Source organism: Neopelma chrysocephalum, unplaced genomic scaffold (assembly GCF_003984885.1).
Source record: "Neopelma chrysocephalum unplaced genomic scaffold, ASM398488v2 Primary Assembly neopelma1_89, whole genome shotgun sequence".
NCBI classification, from domain to species: Eukaryota; Metazoa; Chordata; class Aves; order Passeriformes; family Pipridae; genus Neopelma; species Neopelma chrysocephalum.
Window position 1 is genome coordinate 1,374,939 of NW_020897751.1, and position 25,924 is coordinate 1,400,862.

The window sequence follows — 25,924 nt, forward strand, 5'->3', positions numbered from 1 at the left end:
TTCTGTTAAAAAGGAAAATTATCCAGGAACACATTCAAAACACATCACCTGCTTCCAAAGCTGGAAGGAAGCATCCAGCCTGATCTTTCCTCAGAAAACCATTTTTACAGTGGTTTTTCAGGGAACTTCAGGCCAATATTTAAACTTACAAAGTCCACTTTAGGAGGTCCTAAACCCTCGTGGAATTAGTGCACGTGAACAAAATGGGGGGAAACGATCAAATATGGGGCGAAAAATGAACAAAAATGGGGGAAATGACAAAAAATGAGTGAAAAGGCAAAAAAAGGACAAAAAAATAAGACCACAAATGGAGGGAAATGAAGCAAAAATGGAGGGAAATGAACAATAAAATGGGGGAAAATGAACCAAAAATTAACAAAAATGGGGGAAATGAGCAAAAATGACGAAACAAATGGGAAAAATGGCCAAAGATGAAGGAAAAAAAGGAGGGAAATGGACCCAAAGTTGGGTGGAGGAGGTGACATGAGTGGACTTGGTGACAACGGGGGGACGATGACGATGAAGGACGAGGGTGAGGAAGGTCAGTGCAAAGCTCCGGTGTCAGCGGGTGAGAACCCAGAGCAACTTGGGGTGGATGGGGGCTTCAGGATGAGACCTGCAGGAGAGCAGAGGGTACTTTACTGGCTCCAAAAATGAATACTGGAGAAAACAACTCGATTTCAGCAAGTGGTGCCAACCTGTTCGTGGTGAGCCCTCAGCAACCCCGGGCTTTATCACTGCCGTGCCGGGTGTTTATTGGTAAGGTGCAGCATTATCTGGCTTTTCCATTAGAAAGGACCCCACAGCCAGCACACATTAGTCATATTTATCCATCTAATAAAACCTGACACTGCCAGCTTAGACCTGTTCGTTTGGATTTTATGCCCTTGCTCTTTACTCTCAGTTTCTATGGGAACCTGGGCCCTTCCAGCGAGGGAGAGCAAAGGGATGAGGAGAGGGCTGGGAAAACATAACTCTGGTTCTCTGCTGAATTCCAGCCAAATAAACCGGGAAGGGAAACAGCAAGGCAAGAGAGTTGATAGTCTTTGAGTTCCCTCCTTCAATCGTCTGGGTTAGGTGCTTTTATGCCTTTTTATTTTTTGCTTTGAAAATCCACGTGTGAGGCTTAAAAGCCACGTTCCCATTTTCTGGGAGGAGGCAACAGGTTGCCCCACTTGCCTTTAGTGCAAATAAAGATTGTATCCCAACCCTCTCCTTTGCATAGGATTAATTACAGCTCACGAGCTGGAAACGTGACTTCATGTACAATTCTGTGCAGTTTTCAAAGAAACCTCTCTGGTTCATTTATTCCAGTCCATCCTTTGGTATCCACTGCTTTTGTCAGTGAGCCGAGGTGATTAATGAAGATGAGCTGAAATAATGAGTAGAAAATAATTAGACAAACCCCCTTAAGGGCATTTCTTGCTGCACCACTGTCTGTGAATTCTGTACAAGGTGTTGGACTGATGGTTGGGCTTGATGATGGTAAAGGTGTTTCCCAACCTAAATGATTCACTAATTCTGTGTTTGCATTTCAATCTGGCTTGGAAGAATATTGATGTAACACTTGGAGTACAGAGTGTCTAACAAGGTAAAGATGAATTTCCCATCTTTCAACAGGTCTGTGTTCAAAATACAGCGGATTTGGCAAACTTTGAAAGGATATATATATATATATAGTAAAAGGCTTTTGAAACAGTTGGCCCAGGGGAACTGTGGCTGCCCCATCCCTGGAAGTGTCCAAGGCCAGGTTGGATGGGGCTTGGAGCAACCTGGGCTAGTGGAAGGTGTCCCTGCCCATGGCACGAGGTGGCATTGGATGAGCTTTAAGGTCCCTTCCACCCAAACCATTCTGGGATTCTGGGATTTCAACACTTGTTCAACACCAGCGGAGCAACTTGATGTTGGAGGCTCTGGGAGAAAAGGCTTTTTTCACAACCTTTGGGCTGAAATAGCCCTGTCCTTCCATCCAGGAATCCAGAAGAAGGATTTGGAGCCCTGGCAGCTTTGGAAAGACCACGACTGCTGTCCAGAGGCCTGTGCAGGCCATGAACAACCTCACGTGGAAAAGCACGGAAACCTGCTGCACTGGAAAATAAACCAGCCCCGTGTTTCTGGGCCACAATCAGCTAAAACACCACCACCTCTCTAAAAAGCAAATTTTGGTTTAGCCCTGCTGGCTGCAGACATTCCTGATCCCCACATATCACTTACAAAGCAGTTCTGACCCCCCTGCCCTACCTGGGGTTAATCAGGAGCTGGCGGCGTCCTGGCATTCACATTTCACAGAAGCACGTTTTTTCAGGCCTTTTCTAATTCATTTTCAGGCAAAGGGAAGCTAATTTGAAACCTCCACTGCCTAATTCCAGGAAGGGAAGAAGGCATTAAGTCTCTCCTGGGAGTCTCAAGTGGCAGCTTGGCCATTAGCAGAGGGGAAGTGCAGGAAGATGATCTTTCTCAGAAACCACATGTTGGGCTATGAAGTTCTTCCCCAGAAGCCACTATTTACCTTTTGGTTAAGTATTGTTTTATTACATGAAAAAAACCCAAACATGGTTCTGGGTCTCTCCATCCTCTCAGCGAGCGACAGGTGGGATTTTGTTGCTTAGTGAAGAGGTTGAAAGAGGGAGGAGTAAAACCTACTCATTAAAGGAAGAGATGATCCTCTCTGAAAATAGAAATGGGCTTTTGGAGAGGTTTTGTGTGCTGACTGACCACTGAGTGACATTGGAGAAGTGCTTGCAGGACAAAAAATCATAGAATCACAGAATGGTTTGGGTTGGAAGGGACCTTAAAGCTCATCTCATTCCATGGGCAGGGACACCTTCCACTAATCCAGGTTGCTCCAACCTGGCCTTGGACACTTCCAGGGATCCAGGGGCAGCCACAGCTTCTCTGGGCAACCTGGGCCAGGGCCTCACCACCCTCTCAGGGGAGAATGTTTTCCCAATATCCCATCTATCCCTGCCCTCTGGCAGTGGGAAGCCATTCCCCCTTGTCCTGTCCCTCCAGGCCCTTGCCAATAGTCTCTCTCCATCTTTCCTGTTGGCCCCTTCAGGCCCTGGAAGGCCACAATTCAGTCATCCCAAAGCTTCTCCTCTCCAAGCTGAACAATCCCAACTCTCCCAGCCTTTCCTCCCAGCAGAGCTGCTCCAGCCCTCTGATCATCTTGGGGCCCCCTCTGGACTGGCTCCAACAGGTCAAATCCTTGCTGTGATCTGGGTTTTGCCTGGTATGATCACACAGAGGGATCATCCCTTTGTGAGGACTTGGGTTTCTGTTGGAAAAAGCAGCTCAGGGCACCCTTGTGCCACAAAGTATCTCTGTACTCTCAAAGTGGAAAAAAATGTGGAGTTATTGCCACAGTGAAAACAGTGGCACAGCCCTTCCCTTAGGGGGACCAAGGAGGATGCTAAGCAATGGTTTCTGTCCCAAACCCCTTGTTATGAAGCTTCTCCTGAGGTTCATGAGGGTGGTTTCAGTGTGCAACACTCTGGTCTTGCTCATCACACCTTTTCAGTAGCTCCTGCAAACCCTCAAAGCCTCGAGAGACTGGAAGAGTATTCAAGGAATTATGACTACATGCTTGCTCTGCTTCTCCACGTGCTTCCTCCCGAGAAAAACGGTCCTTTGACCTGATCCCAGACATCCCACAGGTATTCTAGAGTAAGTCTGCCAATGTGTCTTCATTTTACAGGTCAGAAAATGGATACAAAGAGATTTCAGTGAATTAAAATCATAAAAAACAGGGCAGAAGTGGAGCTGACACCGTCCTTCTCTCTCTCATCTTTGGTCCTCAGCTGTAAATGGAACTGGCAGAGAAGGAAAAACCTTCACCTGCAGAATGATTTCCCCTTCAACGAGCTAACATAGGGTCATTTTAGGAAATAGCAAGAAAATTTTAATGGTTTTGGTCTGGGTTGTGAAAGAATTGGTCTGTAAAACTCGGGTACTTCAATGTGGAGGAATTCCTTAGACCAGGCTGTGCTCAGCATTACCCCAGGTGTTGGACATTTAGAGACATTCTGAAATCCCACCAGAGTTGAGTGAATTAGGGTCTCCCTTTCATAAATACATCTTGAAAATGCCAAATGATGGGCAATTTTCAGGCTGGAGAGTCCCACTTTCAGTCATGACTCACAGAGAGTCATTCCCAGCCCTGTGCCTTTCTCCAGGGGTTTCCCAGTGATGCTCTGAATGTTTCCCAGTGAGCTGACATTTTCCTGGGACTCTCATAAACTCTTGAGGGAAATGATTGTCTCAGAGCCTGTCTTTTGGCATTGGAAGTGTGGGTTATTTTTTTTTTCTGTCTCTGTTTCATTTCTTCTGACACTTTATTGGCCAAGCACTGAATCTCCTAAGGTCCCTCTGCAGCTCTTTGTGGTTCATCCTGGTTTTTTCTGCTACTCTGCATAGCTGAATGTGCACAGAACACCTCACAGGAACCTTTCTTTGTATGAATTTTAAATCCATCAAGCAGCACCGGTCCCAGCCCAGCACCTTGCAGGGTCACAGGGGGTGACCCTCCACTCTCCAAAGCCATTATTTCTCCATGAAAAGACCTTTCCTTTTGTCTCTTGGCATCTCTTTAATTGCCTTTGCTGGGGAACATTCTGAGATATCTTTTGGAAACCACACAAACTCTGTCAAACAGATTAACCTGATGCATGACCCCTTCAGGAACCTTGAGGTGTCCCCTTATGGGACTAAATCATTTTTTTCCTACTCTTGATGATAATTTTCACTGGTAGAGATGATAAAAGCTGTAGGACCCCGGGTCAGCTCTGCAAACCTTTCACAGAATCCCAGGATCATTTAAGTTGGAAAAGACCTTTCAGACCATCCACCTGGCACTGGGCCTTGTCCAAATCCCTCTGCAGAGCCTTCCTACCCTCCTCACTCCCACCCAGAATGATTTATAAAATACTTTCATTGCCTCCTGGGGGAGCAGCTTGTTGGTCCTACCTACAGAAAAGATAGGTCAGGAAAACAGGGGACCTTGGAGAGCTGCAGGGAGCTGAGGCAAAAGGGCACTGGGAGGGGAGGGAATTGCTGTAGGGGCAAACCAGGGATGTTGCTGGTGTTTTAGGGAAATAATGATGGTGTTTTGAAAAAGTGAAGATGTTCATGAAAGCAGGATAGAAACCAAGTAAGAGTCTAAGGGTGCACAAGAACATCTCCTGAAGGCAAGGCCTCTCTTAAAGCTGTTTTAAGCATGTGGGTGTGTGGCAATGAGCTGAAGGCTTGCCTTTGGAAATGTGGGATATTCCTGCCCTCCAGTGGAAGTACGGGAAAGTGCCTGTCTCGACTGGAAGCCCACAAAGGGATGCTAAGAAAGCTCCAGGAAGCTCCTTGCTTTGGATCCGCTGTCCCCTGAGTCACCACTGGTGTTTCACAGCACAGCCCTTGGTCCTCTCTAGGTTCCCCTGCTCGTGGTGACCTTCATGCCATTAAATTTTCCAAACCCGGGGCACTGATCCAAGGAGATGATGTGTAGCCAGTGAGGTTCCAGTGTTGGAGGGAGGGTGGCTTGGAGGGGTGTTTTGGGGAATGAGAGTCACATTCAGCTCCTGGGGTGCCACGAGCCCTTCTCCAAAATGAGTTAGAAATATTGTCCTCCATCAGAAGAGAGGGAATGAGCTGTTGAATTGCTGGGATGTGCAGAGCTTGGAGCCTTCCAGCTTTCCTGTCCTGAAACAAGCCAGCTTGTGTTGCTTTCCCAGCCAAGGAATTAATAATAATAATGGCCCATCTTCGCGAACGAAGATTTGGGAAAGGTCTTTTACCTTTCCAGCCTGCGCAATGGATTTTTTAGGTGAGACACAGCCTGCGCTGAACTGAGCCCACCCTTTAATCCTAAGGTTCATCTGCCGGGGCCAAGCAAGCTTGGACAATGGCAGTGAGGTCCTCAGGACGTAGGTTTGTTTAGAGTGTCCTTCTCATAGATGGATGGCCACACAGGGCTAACGACCTCCATCAGGCCAGGAGACCGGGATTTGAACCCGTGGTCGCAGCAGTGAAAGTCCTGCATGCTAACCACTAGGCCACCAGGGGTCTCATCTGCGGGAGAAAAACTTGGGGGTTAGGGTGGTTTGTTTGCTTCCTTGTTTTTCTAATCCCTCTCCAATTAGCACATGATAATATTCCAATGTTGACAAAGCACTCGTAGTAGTTTTCTCATGTGGTGAATCTGGGCTGAGCCTCAGTGAAGAAGTGAGAGCTCTGCTTTTCCCTGGCAGTAGCTGCCATGTGTTAGAGAAATGTCTGATAAAAGCTTCCTTTTATCTGGTCAAGACAAGCTGTAAGATTGAACAGCTCCTCTCCCACCATGGCAGACACAAACAGGCTTCCAGAGCAGGCACCAGGCGCTGGGAAACAAAATTCTGGGTTTTTTTCTGCTGTCAGACATTACAAGTAGGGGCCTTGAGTTTCTCAGTTTATGGCAGTTATATTCAGATCTGTTGGAAGTGCCAATATAGGAGTGGCCTCACTGCATCCAGCTGTAGCTGACCCTGTATCCCGTCTCTCCTGTGCCCAGTAGCTGCTATCTAGGAACGAGGAGAAGAACAAAGAGGTGATTATTGATTGTGATCCTTCAGTCTCCAGCTGTTTGGGACTCAGAGACTTCCTGCTGTCAATAGATTTATAACCCTTAGTGGGTTTCTCTTCCCTGGATCTGCACAGTTGCTTCCCATGACACAACACAGCTTGGACAGGGGCACTCTGTGCTGGGTCAGGAACTGGCTGATGGCCGGGCCCAGAGAGTGGTGGGGATGGAGCTGCATCCAGTTGGGATCCAATCACCAGTGGTGTCCCCAGGGATCGGTGTCGGGCCCAGTCCTGTTTAATGTCTTTATTGATGAGCTGGATGAGGAGATTGAGTCCACCATCAGCAAATTTGCAGATGACACTAAGTTGGGGGGGTGTATTGATCTGGCAGAAGGCAGGAGGGCTCTGCAGAGGGACCTGGACAGGCTGGATCCATGGGCTGATTCCAAGGGGATGAGGTTCAACCGGGCCAAGTGCTGGGTCCTGCACTTTGGCCACAACAACCCCCTGCAGCTCCAGGCTGGGACAGAGTGGCTGGAGAGCAGCCAGGCAGGAAGGGAGCTGGGAGTGTGGATGGACAGGAAGCTGAACAGGAGCCAGAGTGTGCCCAGGTGGCCAAGAGGGCCAATGGATCCTGGCCTGGATCAGGAACAGTGTGGCAGCAGGAGCAGGGAAGTGATTCTTGGCCCTGTGAGGCCACCCCTGGAGTGCTGTGTCCAGCTCTGGGCCCTCAGCTCAGGAAGGACATGGAGGGGCTGGAGCAGGTCCAGAGAAGAGCAGCAAGGCTGGGGAAGGGACTGGAGCACAAGTGCTGTGAGGAGAGGCTGAGGGAGCTGGGGGGGCTCAGCCTGGAGAAGAGGAGGCTCAGGGGAGACCTCCTCACTCTCTGCAATTCCCTGACAGGAGGGGGGAGCCAGGTGGGGGTCGGGCTCTGCTCCCAGGAACCAGCAGTAGGACAAGAGGGCTCAGGGTCTCCAGCTGTGCCAGGGGAGGTTTAGGTTGGATATCAGGAAGAATTTCTTTCCAGAGAGGGTGCTCAGCCATTGGAATGGGCTGCCCAGGGAGGGGGTGGATTCTCTGTCCCTGGAGGTGTTTAAGGTGAGACTGGATGTGGCATCAGTGCCATGGGCTGGGAACCATGGCGGGGTTGGAGCAAGGGTTGGACTGGATGATCTCGGAGGTCTTTTCCAATGTGGTTGATTCTATGATTCTATGAACCTTCGTCATCTCCTACCAGAGTTGTTTTTTCCCCAGGAAGAGGCCCCTACAATGGAACCCCATCCAGATCTGTGCTCCTTACCATCACTTCCCAGTACCTTTTCCAATCCAAAAAGGTGAATGAATGACCATTACCATGTGTTTATCCAGGATTTTTTCCTCTCACTGCGTTCCTACAGGATTTCAAGTGAAGGTATTATCTTGTCCCTTGGTCTCTTGAAGTCCTTGTGCAGTTTTTCACCTTGGGCTTTTGTTTGTTGGTTTTCGTGATTTAATATCCTTGACCAGCATTGTCATTTTATTTATTCCCCCCCCTTTTTCCAGTTCATCCCTGAAGATGTTGAGCAGGAAGGATTTGATCACTGTTGGCCTCCATCCATTAGGAAAAAGCGAGCCATATATTACTGTCTGCTGTTTCCTGGTTTTAACTGTTTTTTAATCAATGCACAGACCTTCCTTCTTATATCATGGCAGCTTCATTTGTGTAACAGCCTTTCAAACCTTGTCAAAAGCCTTTAGGAAATCCAACTGTGTCAAGCAGATCTCTCCTGCCTCTGTGCCTGACGGCTCCTTCAAAGAACTCCAGTAGGCTTGGAAAGCCTGTTGGCTCTTCCCCAAAGGAGGCAGATTTACCCATGTGTCAAGGAATTCTGTTAGGACAGATGTTGGGCTTGGTGGAGCACAGGGTTCTGGATCCCATCAGAGAGCCACTTCCATCCCTCGGCCGGTTCCCAACTGCGGTCAGTTCACCTGGAGTTCACACGGGAGCACTGGGTGAGGACCATCTGGTCCTGGAGATGGGTTGACATTCCTTGGTTGACTTGACACTTCAGCTGGTGGTGGTGACCCTGGTGCTCCCCCCGGGAAGGGAGATTGCAGGGGGAGGATCTCCCCAAGACCTTCCAGGTTGAACCCAGGGGTAAAAAGTGTACTGAGCTTTTCTCACATGGCTTTGTTCTTCTCGGTGAGCTCTTCCTGGAGCCTCTGAAGACCCTACAACCTACAGGCTCCTGCTGCTGCTGTGATTGAGAAGGGGTTATCATTTGGCTTTAAGCCTTTTGAAGTTGTTGCTTCCTTTTTTTGCCTGTCTTATGGTGTTCTTCCTTTCAACTGGACAGGATTTGGTTCTTTTTTTCTTTCCTCTTAATGGATTTGTTTGAAACTACTTCATATTTGAAGGATGCCTTCTTGCTTTTAATGTAGTGGCTCATCCTGCTGCTCAGCCACACCAACTTCCTTTTGACCTCTCCTGGATCCACAGTGAGAGTTGGGATGTTGGCTGTATCCAGATGCTGAGATTGAATCCTCCTCTTCAACTTTTTTAGCTACTCTTGGAATTCCCTTCTTTGATTTGCTGAGTGCAAGAGTGGTGCTCTTATTTTGAACCTCTCTTCAGCCCTCCAGCCACGTTTGAGCTCAGCACATCATGGTTTCTGTTCAAGGGAGGTTTGAAATGGGTCTGGCATCAACGTGGTTGTGGCTGCCCCATCCCTGGAAGTGTCCAAGGCCAGGTTGGATAGGGCTTGGAGCAACTTGGGCTAGTGGAAGGTGTCCCTGCCCATGATGATGATCTTTAATGTCACAGCCACTCTTGCTCATCCTAATGGTCAGTAATCTCATCTTAATACTCTCCTTCCCTGGTTAGAATGGAATTTCCCTCTGCAGATGATCTGCATGACTTGCTAATTTGCTTTGATAACCTGATTTAACACAACAAATTACTCTTTCCTTAGGACAGGTGTAGTCTTCCTGTTCCCAGCATCTCCTGTGGCTGCAGTTCTGGCATCCCAGCCGTGGTCATGCCATGCCCCCCGTGCCATAACCTCAAGAGTTACCCCTTCTAGTTCTCCTGTTCATCATCCTTAGACCTTTCTGAGGTGTTTGTGGGACTACACAGGCACAGTTGTGTTGGTTTTTCTGTCTCTCCAGGTTTTCTTCAAATTGACCCTTCTTTTTGATGCTCTTTCTTGACTTTTGCCAGATCCTGGCCTTCATTATTCGTGTGGAGTTGTGAAGCTCTTTCTGCCTCTGCAGAGTCTCTCCCACAGCATGGCCCGAGATGCTGATTTTGCTTCCCAAAGCAATACTCACACAAGAAAGCAAAATCTTAGCAGCTAAGTCCGATTAAAAGTGGGTTTGGCACGGGGAGATCCCAGGATGGGGTGAGTTATGGGGAACTGATCTCTTCCCACAGTTCCATCTGCCTGCCAGAGTGAACAAGTGGAGTGAGGAGCCTCTCTTTGTGTGCACACGTCCTTGCTTTGTAAGGAAAAACCTGCTTCCTGCCTGCTCCCACTTTTTCAGTAGGATTTGATGTAATATTCCCCTTCCTCCCCGCCTTCCTCTTCCATGTCACCTCTTTTTTTTTCCCCAGTTAATTAGGAGGAAACGTGCCAGATGCAACAACTCCCCCCAGCAGCGCCTGGAGCGCTCCCATGTTGGCCAAAGGAGGAAAACCTTGAGGGTTTTGCAGTGATGCTTTGGGAGGTTTTTAGTCTGGTGATCCCAAAGTAGTTAGTAGCTCTCTCTGATGCTCTGTGGGCAGTTTGAGGGAGCCACTGGATCAAGGGAACATCATTACCCAGCAATGTCTCCAGATCCTGTCACACATGGGTCTGCTTGATAGTTTGGAAGAGGCTCCAGAAACGTTGAAGAGATGGAAAAGAGAAGACCCTGGGGAGATCTTAGAGAACCTTTCAGTGCCTAAATGGGATCCAAGAGAGCTGGAGAGGAACTTGGGACAAGGGATGGAGGGACAGGACAAGGGGAATGGCTTCCCACTGCCAGAGGGCAGAGATAGATGGGATATTGGGAAGGAATTGTTCCCTGGGAAGGTGGGGAGGCCCTGGCACAGGTTGCCCAGAGAAGCTGGGGCTGCCCCTGGATCCCTGGAAGTGTCCAAGGCCAGGTTGGATGGGGCTTGGAGCAACCTGGGCTAGTGGGAGGTGTCCCTGCCCATGACAGGGGGTGGGTTGAGATGATCTTTAAGGTCCCTTCCAGCCCAACCCATTGTGGGATTCCATGAAATGCCCCTCAGCAGCCCTTGGGGAAGGGACACAAGTTCACTCGAGGTGAACCTCTACTTCTTAGAGCAGCTGTCAAGCTGGAAGCCATCTAGCAGGGGACTTTTTCCCAGAGGATTGGGGCCTTTTGGAAAAAGAAACGAGGGCAAAACACTGACACAGCTCTTGTGTGAACCCCTTGGGACTTGGACAAATGTGCAATAAGCAGCAAACACGGCGAGTCAGACCAAGAAGTGTGTCCAACATCAGCAATATATCGATCTGTTCTCACTTTCTTTAAAAAATTTAAGAGGAGAAAGCTGCAACCAAGCGTTTGTTGCCATGGTGAGCCTTTCCTGTGCAGGCAACATGGTCCTGCCTTAAGGCTGGAGGCAAAAAAAGGGCTGTTTGGTGTTTACATGCTCAGATGAGCCCATTTGGGGTTCGTGGGATCTAATTAGCAGTTTGCAATTAGGTGGGGAGACTTTGTAAAGCAGAAGGGCAACGAGCAGAACTAACTGTGATTGGAGCAATTTCAAGCTGCAATTAGATCAGCCTTCCTTGGGATCTCATCTCCCTTCCTGAGGTTGTTCCATGGCTCTTCCCCAACAACTTTCCTTAAAAAAACCAACTCTGGGGTTGTTCTGTGGTACCTTTGAATCCAGTTTGGAAGCTGGGATTTATTGTGCTTACCCATTTCCCTGGGTATTCACAGAAGCCTGGGTTTTCCTTGGTGTTTTCCAAAGGAAAAAACCAGGGATATGTAGGTATCACCTCAGAAGTCAATTGGAAAAATGAAAGAAAAAGCCCTTGATGCCTTGTCTTCCAAATAGATTTTATTGTCTACAGATCCAAACTGTTGAATTCAGAGCTGATGAGGAGAAAAGAGGGAATTCAGTGAATTGCCTCCTTCCTTGCCATAATACCATTTTTTTCCTTCCAAATTCTCCAAGGGGATTTAACATCACCATGGGAAGTTTAGTTTTCACTGACTTTGTACTCTTTTAGAAGCTGGGATGTGAGTGCTACCACGGAAATCAGTATTGCCCAGTGCACCCAAACTGGAGCTGATTCAGACTCTGGGGGTTTAAATCCAAATTTTATCTGAGTAGTGACCCACAGGAAGAATTATCTGGGAATTAATATGCTCTAGGCAAAAAGTCCCAGGCAGTCCTTCAATGAACTGTGTAAGAGCTGGAATATTACAGCTAAATGCCCTGAAAAAAATCACAATAAAACTCAAAAAAACCCCACTACTGGCATGGAAACATCATGATATTGGGGTATTTGTAGGGTGGGAGAGTAAACCAGGAATTCCACTGGCATTGTGGTGATGCCACAGCCCAGGGCAAACTGGCAGGGAATTTTCTAATAAAACGTTGAACTGTCGGGGAACTTGTTTACAGAAAGGTGTGATTTGAACATGGATTTGCTGGGGGGGAAAGGCTGTTGATAGATAACATTTTGTAGGATCTTTTGGATGCTTTTCCCCTTGGAGTGAAGTGGAGGTGTCGAGGTCCGAGCGCAGCGTTTGAGGTGCTGTGAGGAGTCAGGAGTTTGTTGAGCCTGGAATTTCAGGTTGTGCCTGTTGCCGGTGGTCTTGGGGTTGGAAAAACATCCTCATGTTTTACTTGTCCAGTCCCCAATGAGTTTCCCACCCAGGTAAAGCCAAAAGTGGCATCAGCGACTCTTTTGGATTGGATCCCTCCCCTCTGAGCCACGGTGTGGTAAGATGTGACATGGCAGCAGTGAGGCAGCTTTACTCTCCATCTAAAAACTTCCAGAGTTAAGAAAAGATACAAGAAAAAAGGGAGGGAAAAGAGAAGAAACAACCCCCATCCTTAAGCAATATCTTTTAATACTGCACAGAACAGGAAACACCAGCAGAGGAAGGAATACTGCACATCCTCCCTCCGCCCCTTTTAATTAAAATGGATTAAAAGCTTGGGTTTGGAAGTCAAACTATTCCGTAGGGTGTCTTGTTTGAACTATTTCAGGACATTCTCAGCATTAGGACTATTACAAAAGTGCAAATGTTATTTTGGCCAGAGCTGAATCCAGGACTTCCCAGAGCAGGACCCTGAGAGAGTCCTGTTGGAAGCACCAGGGTGTTTTGTTAGAAGTCGAGGGAGAAACATGTGCCTCTAGAAAACAAAAATAAGCATTTCCACAGTGACCTCCCACTGACTTCCAGGGAAAACCAGGGACCACATTCCCTAAAAACCCTCCTGAGAACCTTGTGCCTTACTGAAATCACTCTGCTTTGTGTCTGTACGGACTTACCATCAGCTGGCATTTTCTATCCCGGTTTCTTTGGTTCTCCCCCCAAAATTTGGGCTTGTTTCTGGCACACCAGCATCGTGTGGATGTGCAGGAACAGGGTGCAGTCCCAGCACACCCACAGGGACACAAAGGTGTCTGCTCAAGTAAAGGGTTGGGTTTTGTGAGCTTGGACCCACGGGAGCAGCCATGGATTTATGGATTTTCATACATTGCCCTGTGTTACAAGAGCAGAGGATCCCATGGTGACCAAAAAAGGGGTGAAATTTGGATTTGAAGGCGTTTTCTCCTTACCCATCCTGTGTCCAGATACTCTGTCCAGCCACTGCAGTGCTGGGTGGGAGGCACTGAACCCAGCAAGCACAAGTTGTTTAATAAGCAATCCCCAATCTCTTGGCACATTTAGGATTTCAACAACACTCCAGAATTCAGACGTCTGAAAGAGCCTGGATCATGGGAAGCACTTTCTGAGCTGGTTTGGCTGTAGCTGAGTGCCTTCAGTTCCATTTCTGGGTGAAATTGTTCTCTGTGCAGCAGCAGCAGGTCTTCAAAGCCCCATAATTCAAACAAATCTATTTGCTTAACTCCAGGACCAGCTTGGGATGAGCACAGCTTAGTCTCTGAGCACAGCTCAGTCTAACAGCACAATATCATGTTCACGTTGCCAAACTCTAACTGGAAAGTGATGTGCTTTTAAAATGGGGAGGGAGGAGGGGGAATAAAAAATAACCTGCTAGTTTTTTAACTCTATGTTTTTAATTTCAGATCTCCTTCCCCTCCCAGAGGAAGTTAGAGATGCCATAGCTTTAATGTCTGGTTTAGCTGCCACTCAAATGTTCACTTTCTGTAAGAAAATCTAAACCAGGAGGTAATGCTATTTTCTCCTGATGTGAAAGGCATGAAAGGCAAGTACACTGCAAGCTGGAGTGATGGGGGGTCCCAGAGAAATTCCCAGCCCTGACAACATGAGCTGGAAAAGAAAGACAGCCTTTCTTTTCAGTGCAATGGTCTGTGCAGCTGGAGCTTTCAATCCCATTGTCACCACCAGCACATTGCTTTTAAAAATCCAAATACAGTGGCTCTTGATTTGGATTTTCAGTTGAAGGTGTAAGACGTAGAAGGAAGTGGTAGCAGCTAAACCAGGAGTTAAAGCCACTGCATTGCTGACCTCAGAAGGATGGGCTGGAAGGAGGAGACCTGAACTCAGGAAAAGCTGGGTTATTAGCTCTCATACTTTCTCCCTGCATCCATCTGTCTGCAGCTCCATGTAGGTAGATCCATACACACCTTTCACTCTTTCAGTGCCAGAGTGGATGATGAGCTTGAAGTTCTTCTTGGTCTTGCTTGGGACAGGGCAGCAAACCCTCATCTGCCAGTAAACCCTCTCTGACCGGTCGAGTTGGGTGGGTAACACCATGGCATCCATCCCTCCCAGGAATAGCTTGGCATTGGGATAGCAAATACCAAGCAGAAATGATCTGTGGGCACATCAGTCTGTGTGGAAGGGCAGAGAACCCTGCTGGGATTTAGGGAATGGCTCCCTGCTGGGTGGGCAGCAGGATTCTTCAGGCCCATGGGAGCTGTCACAGTCATCTCGTGCTGGTACTTTTATCCAAGAGCTCACTGTCTCCCATCAGTGTTTTCCTGCTTTCCCTGCCAATGGAGGTGTCCTGGAATAATTTTGTGATCCTGTGTTTGTGAACATGCTGTTTATTGCTAATAAATGGCAATAATGTGACAGAGCCTGAAGTGAATTCAGCTTTTCTGTGACGTTCTGTGACTGACAGTAAAGCAGGCAAAGAGCTGGGCCTTTCCTTGGTACCTTTGGTTTTAAATGACAGCAGTTATGGAAAGAGATGCTGGGAATGTCACAGGTGTGTTTGTGCATCATGAGGGAGACGGACATTGGGTCCCTGAGGAAGGCAGAGAGGCCTTTCCCATCCAGAGGGTGGGATTTAGGAGATAGTTATTGCCTGCTCTCGCTGCCTGCTCTGCCTGAGGGTGATTTTGGGGTGAGCATCCCTCTTTCAGCTCATACAATTCCATGGGGGCCTGAGAGTGCTCTTCACCTTGAGGGGTCAGACCCTTGGAGAAGTCTGAGGAGCTTGTTAACAGGGGGTTGGGTTCACACCAACCCACCAGGACTTTGGGCTCATTTTGTTCTGCTGCAGTGCTTTGCCAAGGGATCTCTCCCCCCTTAAATGTCCTGACCCAAAGGATTGATACCTGGAGGGAATGTCAGATAAGAAGGGTTTGCACATGGGGTGGGACCTCTGAGAGGATGAGTGGCAGGCAACACACCGGAAAGGAATACGGATTTGCTCTCAATGCCTCTCCAGAATTTGCTTTCAGGCATTCCCAGGCCCTGGATCTTGCTGCTTGTGTAAAATACAGTCGCTGTCCCTGCTTCTGTCTGTTGCCTGAGTGTGGTTAAATCTCCTGAGCCCCCTCCCACAGGGTGAAGGTAAGGACCTCGTGTGGGCACGACACGAGGTGCTTTTTATTTTGCTTTCACCCATATGACCATCCACAGACTCCCCCTTGCCCAAAATCACTTGGGAACACGTGATCCTGGGCTTTTTGGAGCCATTGGAGGCTGTGGGAAGGGAAAGCATGGGAGCCCTGCCTCCATCTGGTGCATCTGCTCCTCCTTCCATCGCTTTCCAATAATGAAACCTCCTTGTTACATGAACTCAATCCATGTCCCTGCCACTTTTCATTCCCCTTTGGAATTGCATCTCTCTTAACTCATGAATGCAATCCAGGAAGCCTCCCATGACTTCAGGGTGCCAGGCAGGCCATGGGTACCATGGGCAGACTAGACCCAGGCGGGTCATTTCATCACGATTAAAATATGGATCTTCAGATGTGGAGAAAGAACAGTCACAAAACTGAAGGTCTGGGGGAATTTTTGCTTTCATTTACACAGACTGATTTTTTTTTTTTTAAGTGCCACACCAGCTGAAGCAGCATTTAAATAGAATTTAGTTGTGGCTGCCCCATCCCTGGAAGTGACCAAGGCCAGGTTGGATGGGGCTTGGAGCAGCCTGGGCTAGTGGAAGATGTCCCTGCCCATGGCAGGGGGTGGGACTGGATGATCTTTAAGGTCCCTTCCAACCCCAACCAGTCTGTGATTCTGTGCTTCTATGATCCCTTAAGAATCTTGCTCTCTCTTAAGAACCATAAGGAGATGGACTCTCCTCTTTAGTGGACACAGAAATAAGGGGGTTTTTGGGATGTATTTCTCCCCCCACCCCTTTGTGGCTCTCAGACCTCTTTCACCTGTGTCTTCTCACAGGCTGGGTCTGATCATCACCATCCAAGTGACGTTGTTCTAGTTGATCCAGTTTTTGCAGGGATCCAGTGTTTCCCTCTGCAGCAGGACATGGCCTCAGCCGTGGGTGAGGTGGTGCTCAGGCTGACCAACAAAGCAGGATATAAAGCTGACCAAACAGCTGTTAAACAAGCAGGTGTCTGTCACTGGGGAGGGCTCTGAAATTCTGGTTTTATCCACCCAAACTGTTCCTATCAGGGAGCTGGGGGTTGGTTCCCATTTGGTGGCAATTTCTGCCTGGTTGGCAGCGTGCAGGTGGAAAGGAGCCAAGTTTGCTCTCAGGATGACAGTTTGCTAACAGATGTCTAATGTTTCCCAACACAGTTGGCTCATGTGATGGGAATCGTGAGCTAGTTTAGTAAAGCTGAGCAGTTGGATAATTGCAAACCTTTGCTCCTCGCATCTTCTCATTTATCCCTTTTAGCTGCCTAGGTAAGGTGGTTGTTTAATCATTTTTTTTGTTTTATTTGTAGCTCTGGGAGGAAAAGCTTGGGGTAGCTCACTGTGCTAGGAGGTGATGGCTCACTGAAAGGGTTGGGAACCTGCAGCAGTGCAAGAAGCCACATGATTTCCTCTCCCCTTGTGCACAGCAGGCATTGCCCAAACGCTTGGGCCGTGGCTCCTGTGCTGCCATTCCAAAGGGGTGGGACATGTGGGTGATGGTATTTACTCCTCAGCCCCCTGATCACTCAGGTTTCTTCCCCGTGATGCCTCTCCGTGCCCAAGAGGAGCTGGAGCAAGGCAGCTCCTTTGGAGGATGTGTTTCCTTTGGAGGGAGGGAAAGAAGTGGTGTTGCCAAGGCCCAGCTCTTCCATGGGAGCACACGGATACCCCTCAGGGCAAGGTGGCTGCAGAAAGCCACTGAGGCCTCAGGAAGTCCCTCTGTCATTCAGATTTGCAGGAAACCTTGGAGAAGAGCCTGAGGGGTTCTGCAGGATGCTTCTGTTTAACTTAGATCTGAATCCCTCTTTCCCTGTGATGGTTCCTGATGTCCCACCTCTCCTGTCAGCTCCAGCTCTGCCAGCCTCTGTTGGGTGTAGGGTAGGTGAAAAGACCCACTATCAGTAAGAAAAAACACCTTAAGAGTGCATTGGGAATTGATTCCTGACCTCCCACAAGCTCTTTTGGGAATCGCAGCCTTCCTTTTAAAGCTCTTTATTAAAGAACCAACTTTTCCTTGGTTTTCCCATTTTTCCCGGTATCTTTTCTTTTTGTGCACTTCCAGCTATGATTTTCCCGGCATTTTGGCCTGTAAGCCAGCACAGTTACTAAAATATCCAGAGAAGGGTTCTCTCTTAGTTACCTCTAGTTCAGCTAGAGACACACAACCCCAGAAATCTCAGCCCAGGACATTCCAGCCTTTCCTCTGTGTTGCTCCAGCACCTCACTGACCATGCCAGGAACGCTGATCCTGCCCTGGGCTTGCCCGAGGTGTCTTCCCAACACACCTGTCATTTATTAATTTAGGAGCTAAATCACCAACTCTTCCAGAGGTCAGGAAAGTATTTTCCCCTCTGGAAAGTTTGGGAACACCAGCACAAGGCTGCGGATTTAGAATCAAACTGATGGAAGTTTGGGGCTATTCCAGAGCTGTCTGGTCACAATCCTGTGCCACGTGCTCTGGGATGGGAGCAGGGAGGTGGGACCAGATGCTCCACTGTGGTCCCTTCCAGCCTGACCCATTCTGTGACTATCCCAAACATCCTCCTCAGCATCTTTATCCCGGTCCAGAACTGAATGTGTTCGTACAGACACACCAATATTAACACTTAAACTACTTCTGTGTTTCTTGGCACTGCCCTCCCAGTGCCTTGAAAGAGTCTCTTTAGTTTTGGAGGTGATAAATATGCCATCACATATGTTTGTCCCTGTAAATGTGTGGAGTGAGGAGCACATGCTGGAAAACCCTGGGAGCTTTAGGGAGCAGCAAACTCAGCTCTAAGCAAGTTGGAGGACAGGAGGTGAATTCCTGTTCTAAATTTCAGGATAAGGATCATACCCCCAGTTTCTGATTTAGGAGATGGCAGGGGAATATTTGCATTTTGATGTTTCTGTTGGAGTTATTTATCCTTAAGCTGTGCAGGACTGAAGTGCATAACAACTGTAAGTTTGGAGGAATTTGGTGTTAACGTGGACTTTGACATTTGTAGGTGGGAATAAAACAGAATGCAGCTGGGGCTGTTGTTAGTAAGCATGAGAAGGGCTTGTTTGCTTGATTTTGCACGTGTTTTGGTTTCACTGTATATTTTGGGCATTTCTTCTGGGTTTTGGCTGCTTGTGGCACCTCTGGAAAAACTGCATCCAATCTGTTTCATCTACCTGTGTGTACAAACTCCACCTGAGCAGAGAATTAGCCGAGAGATTTCCAAAAGCAATCACAAGAACTCTGAAAGTATATTTTCTAAGCAAAATAACACCTGAACACCTCTTTTTACATGTTCCAGTGAAAATCCAGAAGCTTTCAGCTTGCACAGCCTGGTTTGGTGGAAGGTCTCCCTGCTCATGGCAGGAAGGTTGGAACTAGATAGTCTTTAAGGTGCCTTCCAAGCCAACCCATTTTTTGACTCCTGACCTGAAGTTTGGCTTTTGAAGTGAAATCTTCCATGCTGGGAATTCACCTTCATATCAATTACAAATCGTTAAGGGTGTTTAACTGCTCTGTACCAGTACTCTAATTTTTTATCCCGAAAATTAGAGCCGTCTCTTTGCCCTGTCACCCCTAAAACGATGTGTCTGCTGTGATTTAGAAGGGGATGTCTAAACATGTGGTGGATTCAGCAGAGGTGTTCTGGTGGCTGGTTTAATATGCAGCTCGTGAGGAGCACAGAGCGATCAATAACAAGGTTATCCCAAGTTCAGAGCAGGCTCTGCGCTCATTGGTTTCCAAAGTCAGATGCATCAGGAGCAAGGTCACCCGGGGGATCTGGTGACAGTATAAATAATAAAGCAGAGCTGAAGTAATTTGTTGACAGCACCACACCCCCCTCCCCGAGAGAAAATTGTGCTTTATTGCATCGGATCTGGGGCTCGATGGCGAGACCTTTCGCATTTCTTGACACCTCTTTTTCCCCTTTTCGCTGGAAAAATGATGGGTCTTTGCTCTCTGTCCCCCAGTGTCATTGGAGTTTTAAATAGACTAAAAGGAAGGTGGTTTGAAGGGAATCAGTCAGGAAATCAATTCCAAGCTGCTAATGAAATAGAGACAGGCCGTGACGGACAGGGGACGGTCAAAAGCTGGACGGGTGGATTTGTGTGTCCGTGGTTCCCACTGGGATGGTTTGTCACTCCGTTACCCTGCACGAGTGAAGCCTCCAGGTGAAACAGGTGATTGCAGTCTGTTAATTGCTCAAATTAAGTCCTGCAAACCACCCAGCTGCCCCTGTACACCCTCCATGCCTCCCTCCATAATCCAGCCAACTCCCTTTTCCCATACAAGTCCGTGCTGCTGCCGGCCAAAGGTCGGACGCTCGCGGGGACTCTCCGGCAGCTGAATGTCACATTTTATTGAGTGGGTGGATCCTGTTCATCCATTTCCCCTCCGAGCCCTTTCTAAAAATAGCACAAACCTTAACAAGGAGCTATTTTGGAGGACTCATGTTCATGGGGGTAGTCATGGGAAGCTTATTTTGGCAGGCTTGCATGTGTTTGATTTGCATGCTACCCCTGGTCAGGGGCTTGGTGGACGCCTGTGGGAGCCAGTTGGACACGGGCTAAAGGCAGGGAGCATCTGGATTTTGGAACCTGGGTTGAGACATCTACTCCAAGTGAGTTTACAGGAGGAAAAGAAGGGAAGATATCCTCATAGGAATGTTGATATGTGACTGAAGTCATTCATTTCAGGCATTTGCACACCAGCCCACAGCTTATCGGATCTGATTTCATAAAACCTGGCTGTGATTTCTCTCCAGGGACCTTAATGATCTTGCCACTTCCAATAAACATTTATAGAAACTACTGCCGGCCTGTGGATAAGAGAAACTCCTATGAGAGACTTTTATCTTCCAAAACTACTCAAAGACACCAAAAAAAAAAAACAACAACCAAACCAAAACCCAAAAAACCAACCAAACCAGGCAGGAGAAGATTCACTCGAAAATGCCCGGCGGGTGGCTGGAGCTGAATTGCAGTGCCAGGCGTTTGCTTTGTAGCCATGCCTAGGGAGGTTTGCTTTTCCCCCTCGGAAAAACCGGAGCGAGGCTGGAACCGGGACCAGCAAAGCCCCATGAGCAAAAGCAAACCCTAAGAGCCCAGATGGCCACGGGGCAGGTAAAGGCTGCGCCCCCGCGCTGGCGCCGGGCGGGCGTGGTGGCACACGGTGCCCCGGGCTGCACCTCTAAGAAATTTCCGTTTTTTCGCCTCAAAAACTCCAGATACGAAGCCGAAGCTGCCTTCTTTGCCAACCTGAAACTGGCCGACTTCAACATCATCGACACCCTGGGAGTCGGAGGCTTTGGCCGAGTGGAGCTGGTAGGTGACCTTTCTTCTTATTCCTGGCATCAGCCCCGTGTTATGAGCCCTCTTTTTTCTTAGTTACACCTGAAAATTATATGATGGGATTATGTGTTTTCTGAGGGGTGAAGAAAGATAAATCATGTTCCTCGAGAGTAAAAATGTACAAAGAAAGCTTTGCAGTAACAAGAAGAATTTATGTGGTGGGTTGAGAGAGTTTAACTCGGCTGGTGCTGATAACACCAAGGTTGTGGGTTTGATCCCTGTATGGGCCACTCACTTAAGAGTTGGATTCAAAGAACCCTTCCAGCTCAGAATATTCAGTGATTTTCTCTCTAAGTGGTTCATGGCATTGATTTATGGCCTTTTAAAAACAGCCTGTGTGGCTGTTGAGCACTAAGATTAAAAAAGCAACCTAAAATCTCACCAGAGTAAGGTACCATGTCGCTCCTAAACAGTTTCTATTTCAGGTCTAGAGATAGTTCTCCTGACAGCTGTACATTCAGTGCCTGCACCATGGCAGAACATCCCAGAAAGCTGCTCATTTGTTGCAGGATTGTAGGGAAAAGACAAAGTCTGAGCTTGCTTTTTGCTCTGTTGGATTTTGAGCTCTTTATTGAAGCAAAGCCTGAGCAGGAGGAGACCCAAGGGCCTGTTTGTAACAGCCCAACAATGCAAAAACTTAGAACAGAAAGAGGGAGGTATTTTACATCACAGAGGAGCTTCTGACACCAGACACTGGCACAATAGGTCAAGAACTCCTACAAGTTAGGGGCAGAAAAGGAACAGAGTTAGTGTTGCCATCACAAAACTTCAGGGAAAGCCCCCTCTCCGTAACCCTGCGGGAGCCAAATGCACCTGTAGTGCTGGGAGTTGGAAAACGGGCAAAATGGGGTGTTTTGGTGATTATTTGTGAGGTGAACAGTAAATTCTGTGTTCAGAGCACAGCTGCCCTGGGATTTATTTCTGACTTTTCCTGGTTGGATGTCTATAAAGTCGTGCAGAGGAGAGAGTGTCTGGGAGAGTGTCGGTCCCTTCCTGGGGTTTGGGGTTTCCTTAGTTATTTGTTTGCTGTTAGCAACTGTTGTTTTGGAAGAGAGCCCCAAGAGCTCCCTCATTCCCTTTCCCTCCTCCTTCTGTAGTCATCTGCTGAGGATGCTTTAGAGCAGGAGTTTAATCCGGGTTGTGCCCTTTTGAAGTCCCTTCATCTCAGAAGCCTCCAAGAAGCCCTGAACCTACTGATGGCAAAAGCATTTTCATCACCTCATAGGGGTTTTTTTCAGGGGTGGGTGCCCCTCTCCTAAGCAGGAAAATGCTGGTTCAGCTCATTTTTAGCTAATGCTGAATTGCACACAGAAGGATAAAAGATATTTAAAAGTGTAGCTCGACGCTGCAGATTTTATTTTGTTTTTCTTTACCACAGAGGGAGATGTTGTAAAACCAAGAAAATATTCTTTTTGTCAAAACAGAGCCTAAAATTGCTTCCACCTCCTCCATGAAAAACATGGGTTTATTATTTCAGGCTAAAAATGGAACGAAATGTAAAACACGGTGGAGGAATTGACTCTTTTATTGCCTGAGTGTGTTACAGGAGCCTGTCAGTGCAGGAATGTTCCTGGAAAACATTCACATTTTTGTGCTTTCCAAGAGTAAAATTGATCAAATGAGTAAAGCACATTGTGAGGAGGAGGATTTTTATAGTGTGGGTAAAATCCCCTGGGATCATCCCCCACACCACTCAAGAGGGCAACTGGTGGTTGCTCCTCCTCATCCCTAACTGGACTTTGTAATCAACTTTTATCCAGGCTTCTCTTGAGGGGACAAACCATCCAGGATTGGAGAGACCACAGTCTGCCCTGAAAATAATAGGAGTGGACTTTTTGGGATGCATCCACTCTTTTTTGGAGCTCAGCTTCTCTGCTTTGGGTCAGCTGAGCATCTCCTGTGCTGGGATCCAGGTGCCTTAGTGCCACATGGGAATAGGGAGTGTCACCTCCTGCTCATGTCCTGCTTTGCAAAGGACAGGGATGTGGGTCAGGTGTCCCCAGCCCTCATAAATCATCTCTCCTGGACTTTATTGCTCTTGTCTGTGTTCCTTAATTTCCTTTTCATTTAAGTCCTGCGCTTCCAATTGTCTGCCCCAGGTCAGTTCTTTTGGTTTTATATCAAGATTATTTTTGACAGCTCTGAAATAAATACGTGGGAGTATCTGAACATATGGGATTAGAGCCATTTATTGCCTTGAAATCAGTTTGTGTAGGTGGTGGCTGAGCACAGGTAAAATTCAAGTCCATGTCCTCTGGATGACACCCAGCTTGGCACATCCTGGGGCTGCAAGGGACCTGCAGATCCCATCATCCAGCAGAGTCAGATATTCCTTATCACTTCTGATCAGTTTTCCCCAATTTCTTGTTGAAGTCTTTAGGGAAGGAGGTTCCCAGGAAGTTTTACTCCTAATATTTATTGTCTGTAGCCTACCTGGAGACACAAACACGTACAGCTGGTGAGCTTGGGTTGTATGGATTTGAAAACCATTATCACCTGAACCCAAAGAACTCTTTTCTTTAAAAGAATAAATGTGCTGTTGAGCTTTACATCATGAGTGGTGACAGGACCCAGGAAAGGGCTGGAGCTGTGCCAGGGGAGGGTGAGTTTGGATCTCAGGGAAAGGTTCTTCCCCCAGAGGGTGGTTGGGCACTGAACAGGCTTCAATTTGTAAAAACTACTCTAAATTCCCTTCCTTTTCTCAAAAATGCTCCCAGCCCTCTCTGGCTTGTTTTAAATAGTTGCAAAGTTACTAAGATTCTTCTTATTTTATAATCCAAGCCATTAATGTTTTTTATATGCTACACAGACCCCCTTGAAGTCTTTTTGGCTTGATGGTGGCCACTAAAAGCAAAACCCCTTTATAATATGGAGATGAGTAAAGGCACACATAAAACCACACAGAAAAAGTTTCAGCCACATTTTATGGGGGCCATACAAGACCTTTTTTAAATGGACACTGCAACACTTTTCAGTGTTATTTGGGTTTTAAGAGAAATCTGGCCACAGATTTTGAAGTGCAATCAAATCTATTGCAGCCTCTAGCCTGGTTTGTAAACAAAGCCATTAGTGAATTAATTAGATGGCAATGAAAAAAAGCAGTGCAATTGTCTTCCTATGGCCTGACAGATGCAGAATTCAGATATTTATTAGTGGAAATTTCTGATGGTATGTCCCAGTTGTTACAAAGCTTTCTATTAGAAAGGTCCATTTTCGATTTGGAGTCTCCTAATTTTTATTTTTAATTGTCAGGATTGACCTCCAGCTGTGCCAGGGGAGGCTCAGGTTGGCCAGGAGGAGGAATTTGTTGCTGGAAAGGGTGGTGAGGCCTTGGCAGGGGCTGCCCAGGAAGGTTTGGAGTGCCCATCCCTGGAGGTGTCCCAGGAAGGCCTGGCCGTGGCACTCAGTGCTCTGGGCTGGGGGACAAGGGGGGCATCGGGCACAGGGGGGATCCATGGGCTGGGAGGGCTTTTCCAACCTAAATAATTCTGGGATTCTGTGAATTCTTTGGCCTCCATCCTTTGGTGAGAACGGGCCTTTTGGGTGCCATCAAGGGGAAGAAGTGGATTTAAGAGAGGGATTCAAGTAAATCCCACATTTATCTGACAACAAAACTGCTCCTCCTGAGCTCACAAAACACTGGTTAAGGATGATTTGTCCCTTTTTTCCCCGTCCCTTCTCAATCTCTTGCAGCAATTCCCTTCCTCAGGACATGCAGGATGCTTCATTTCAGCCACCCAGTCAGACAGGGCTGCACCACGGCTGTTTTTCTGTAATTGTGCCTGGATTTTGAACTCCTGTTGACATTCAATGCATCCTTTGTCGATGGAAACAAGTTCTCAGGGCCCGTCTGTTGATGGGAAGGGTCTTGTCAAAGTTTGGGAAGCTGAGGTGTGTTCACAGCCCGTGAAATAGAGGCAGAGACCAGATCAGGATATGAGCTGTGGAGCCAGAGGCTCCAGCCCCTGTTGGAGGAAGGAATAAGCCATAAAAAGAGGTGCTATTTTGCAAAGAAAGCCAAACTGAGGAGCAGAGCAGGATCATTATGGGTTTCAATGCAGTTTGGGTCCATTTGATATTTTCAAGACACCACAGCAGTGGGTTTTTCCACTGAGTCTCACATATTTTAGCCATATTACCCTTCTTCCACTATTTGCTTTTTATGGGAATGATTTTATGCATGAAATCGTTGACATTCCTCGCTGCTTTTTAGCCTTTTGCCTCTAGACGTTTTTGAAAGATAATATTTACCTCTGGGCTTTACAGGAAGACACACATTTGAATATATTTTCCCAATGCCCTTTGCTTATAAAAAACTTCGCTGTGTGTCTTGTCAAGCACAGAGAATAAATTTTCAGCAGAGGGATCAAAGTGTAGAATTAAAGGGGTTTAGCACAGTTGATTATTTGATTAGAAATTGTTAAACAGCTGAGATTTTCCAAGGATGGTGCTTTTTTCAGTGTATATTTCTAGAGTATAGTTTTGCAATTTATTTTCCTGTAGAGTCCCAGAGCACTCCCATTGTGATACAATATTTAGTGCTTTCCCAAGCAGCGGAATCCAGACTTTTCCAAAGAAAAAAAGGTTCACTGTCATGGACACTTTCCACCCTGATGCCCACTTGGAGTTCATTCTGGATTCATCCTTCAAAACCTCAGCCTAGAGCTTGTCTTAAAGGCTTCATTTTTACTCCATGATTTTTCTTCCCATCTTATTATAGAATTACAGGATGGTTTGGGTTGGAAGAGACCTTAAAGCCCATCCAGTCCCACCCCCTGCCATGGGCAGGGACACCTTCCACTAGCCCAGGTTGCTCCAAGCCCTGTCCAACCTGGCCTTGAACACTTCCAGGGATCCAGGGGCAGCCACAACCTTTCCAAGCAACATCTTAAGTGGGGGGTTTTAAGTCTTGACTGATTTTCCAGCCTAATCCAGGCCCATCTCCCTGCCTGTTCCACACATGGGTCACCCAAAATTAATGAGATGTTGAGCACAAGGTAGGAAGGGAGAAGCCCCGTGTGCAGCTTGGCTGTAATTTGGATATGCA

General features: G+C 47.5%; 1 protein-coding gene across 4 annotated transcripts in view; it reads left to right on the forward strand.

The window, feature by feature from the left end:
* PRKG1 (protein kinase cGMP-dependent 1) overlaps nt 1-25,924 on the forward strand; it is a 358,823-nt gene that overhangs the window by 310,526 nt on the left and 22,373 nt on the right. For all 4 annotated transcript variants that reach the window (XM_027692990.1, XM_027692989.1, XM_027692991.1 and 1 more), the window contains one exon: nt 20,754-20,850. In XM_027692990.1, coding sequence (XP_027548791.1) covers nt 20,754-20,850 — 97 coding nt within the window. The remainder of the gene's footprint in view (nt 1-20,753; nt 20,851-25,924) is intronic.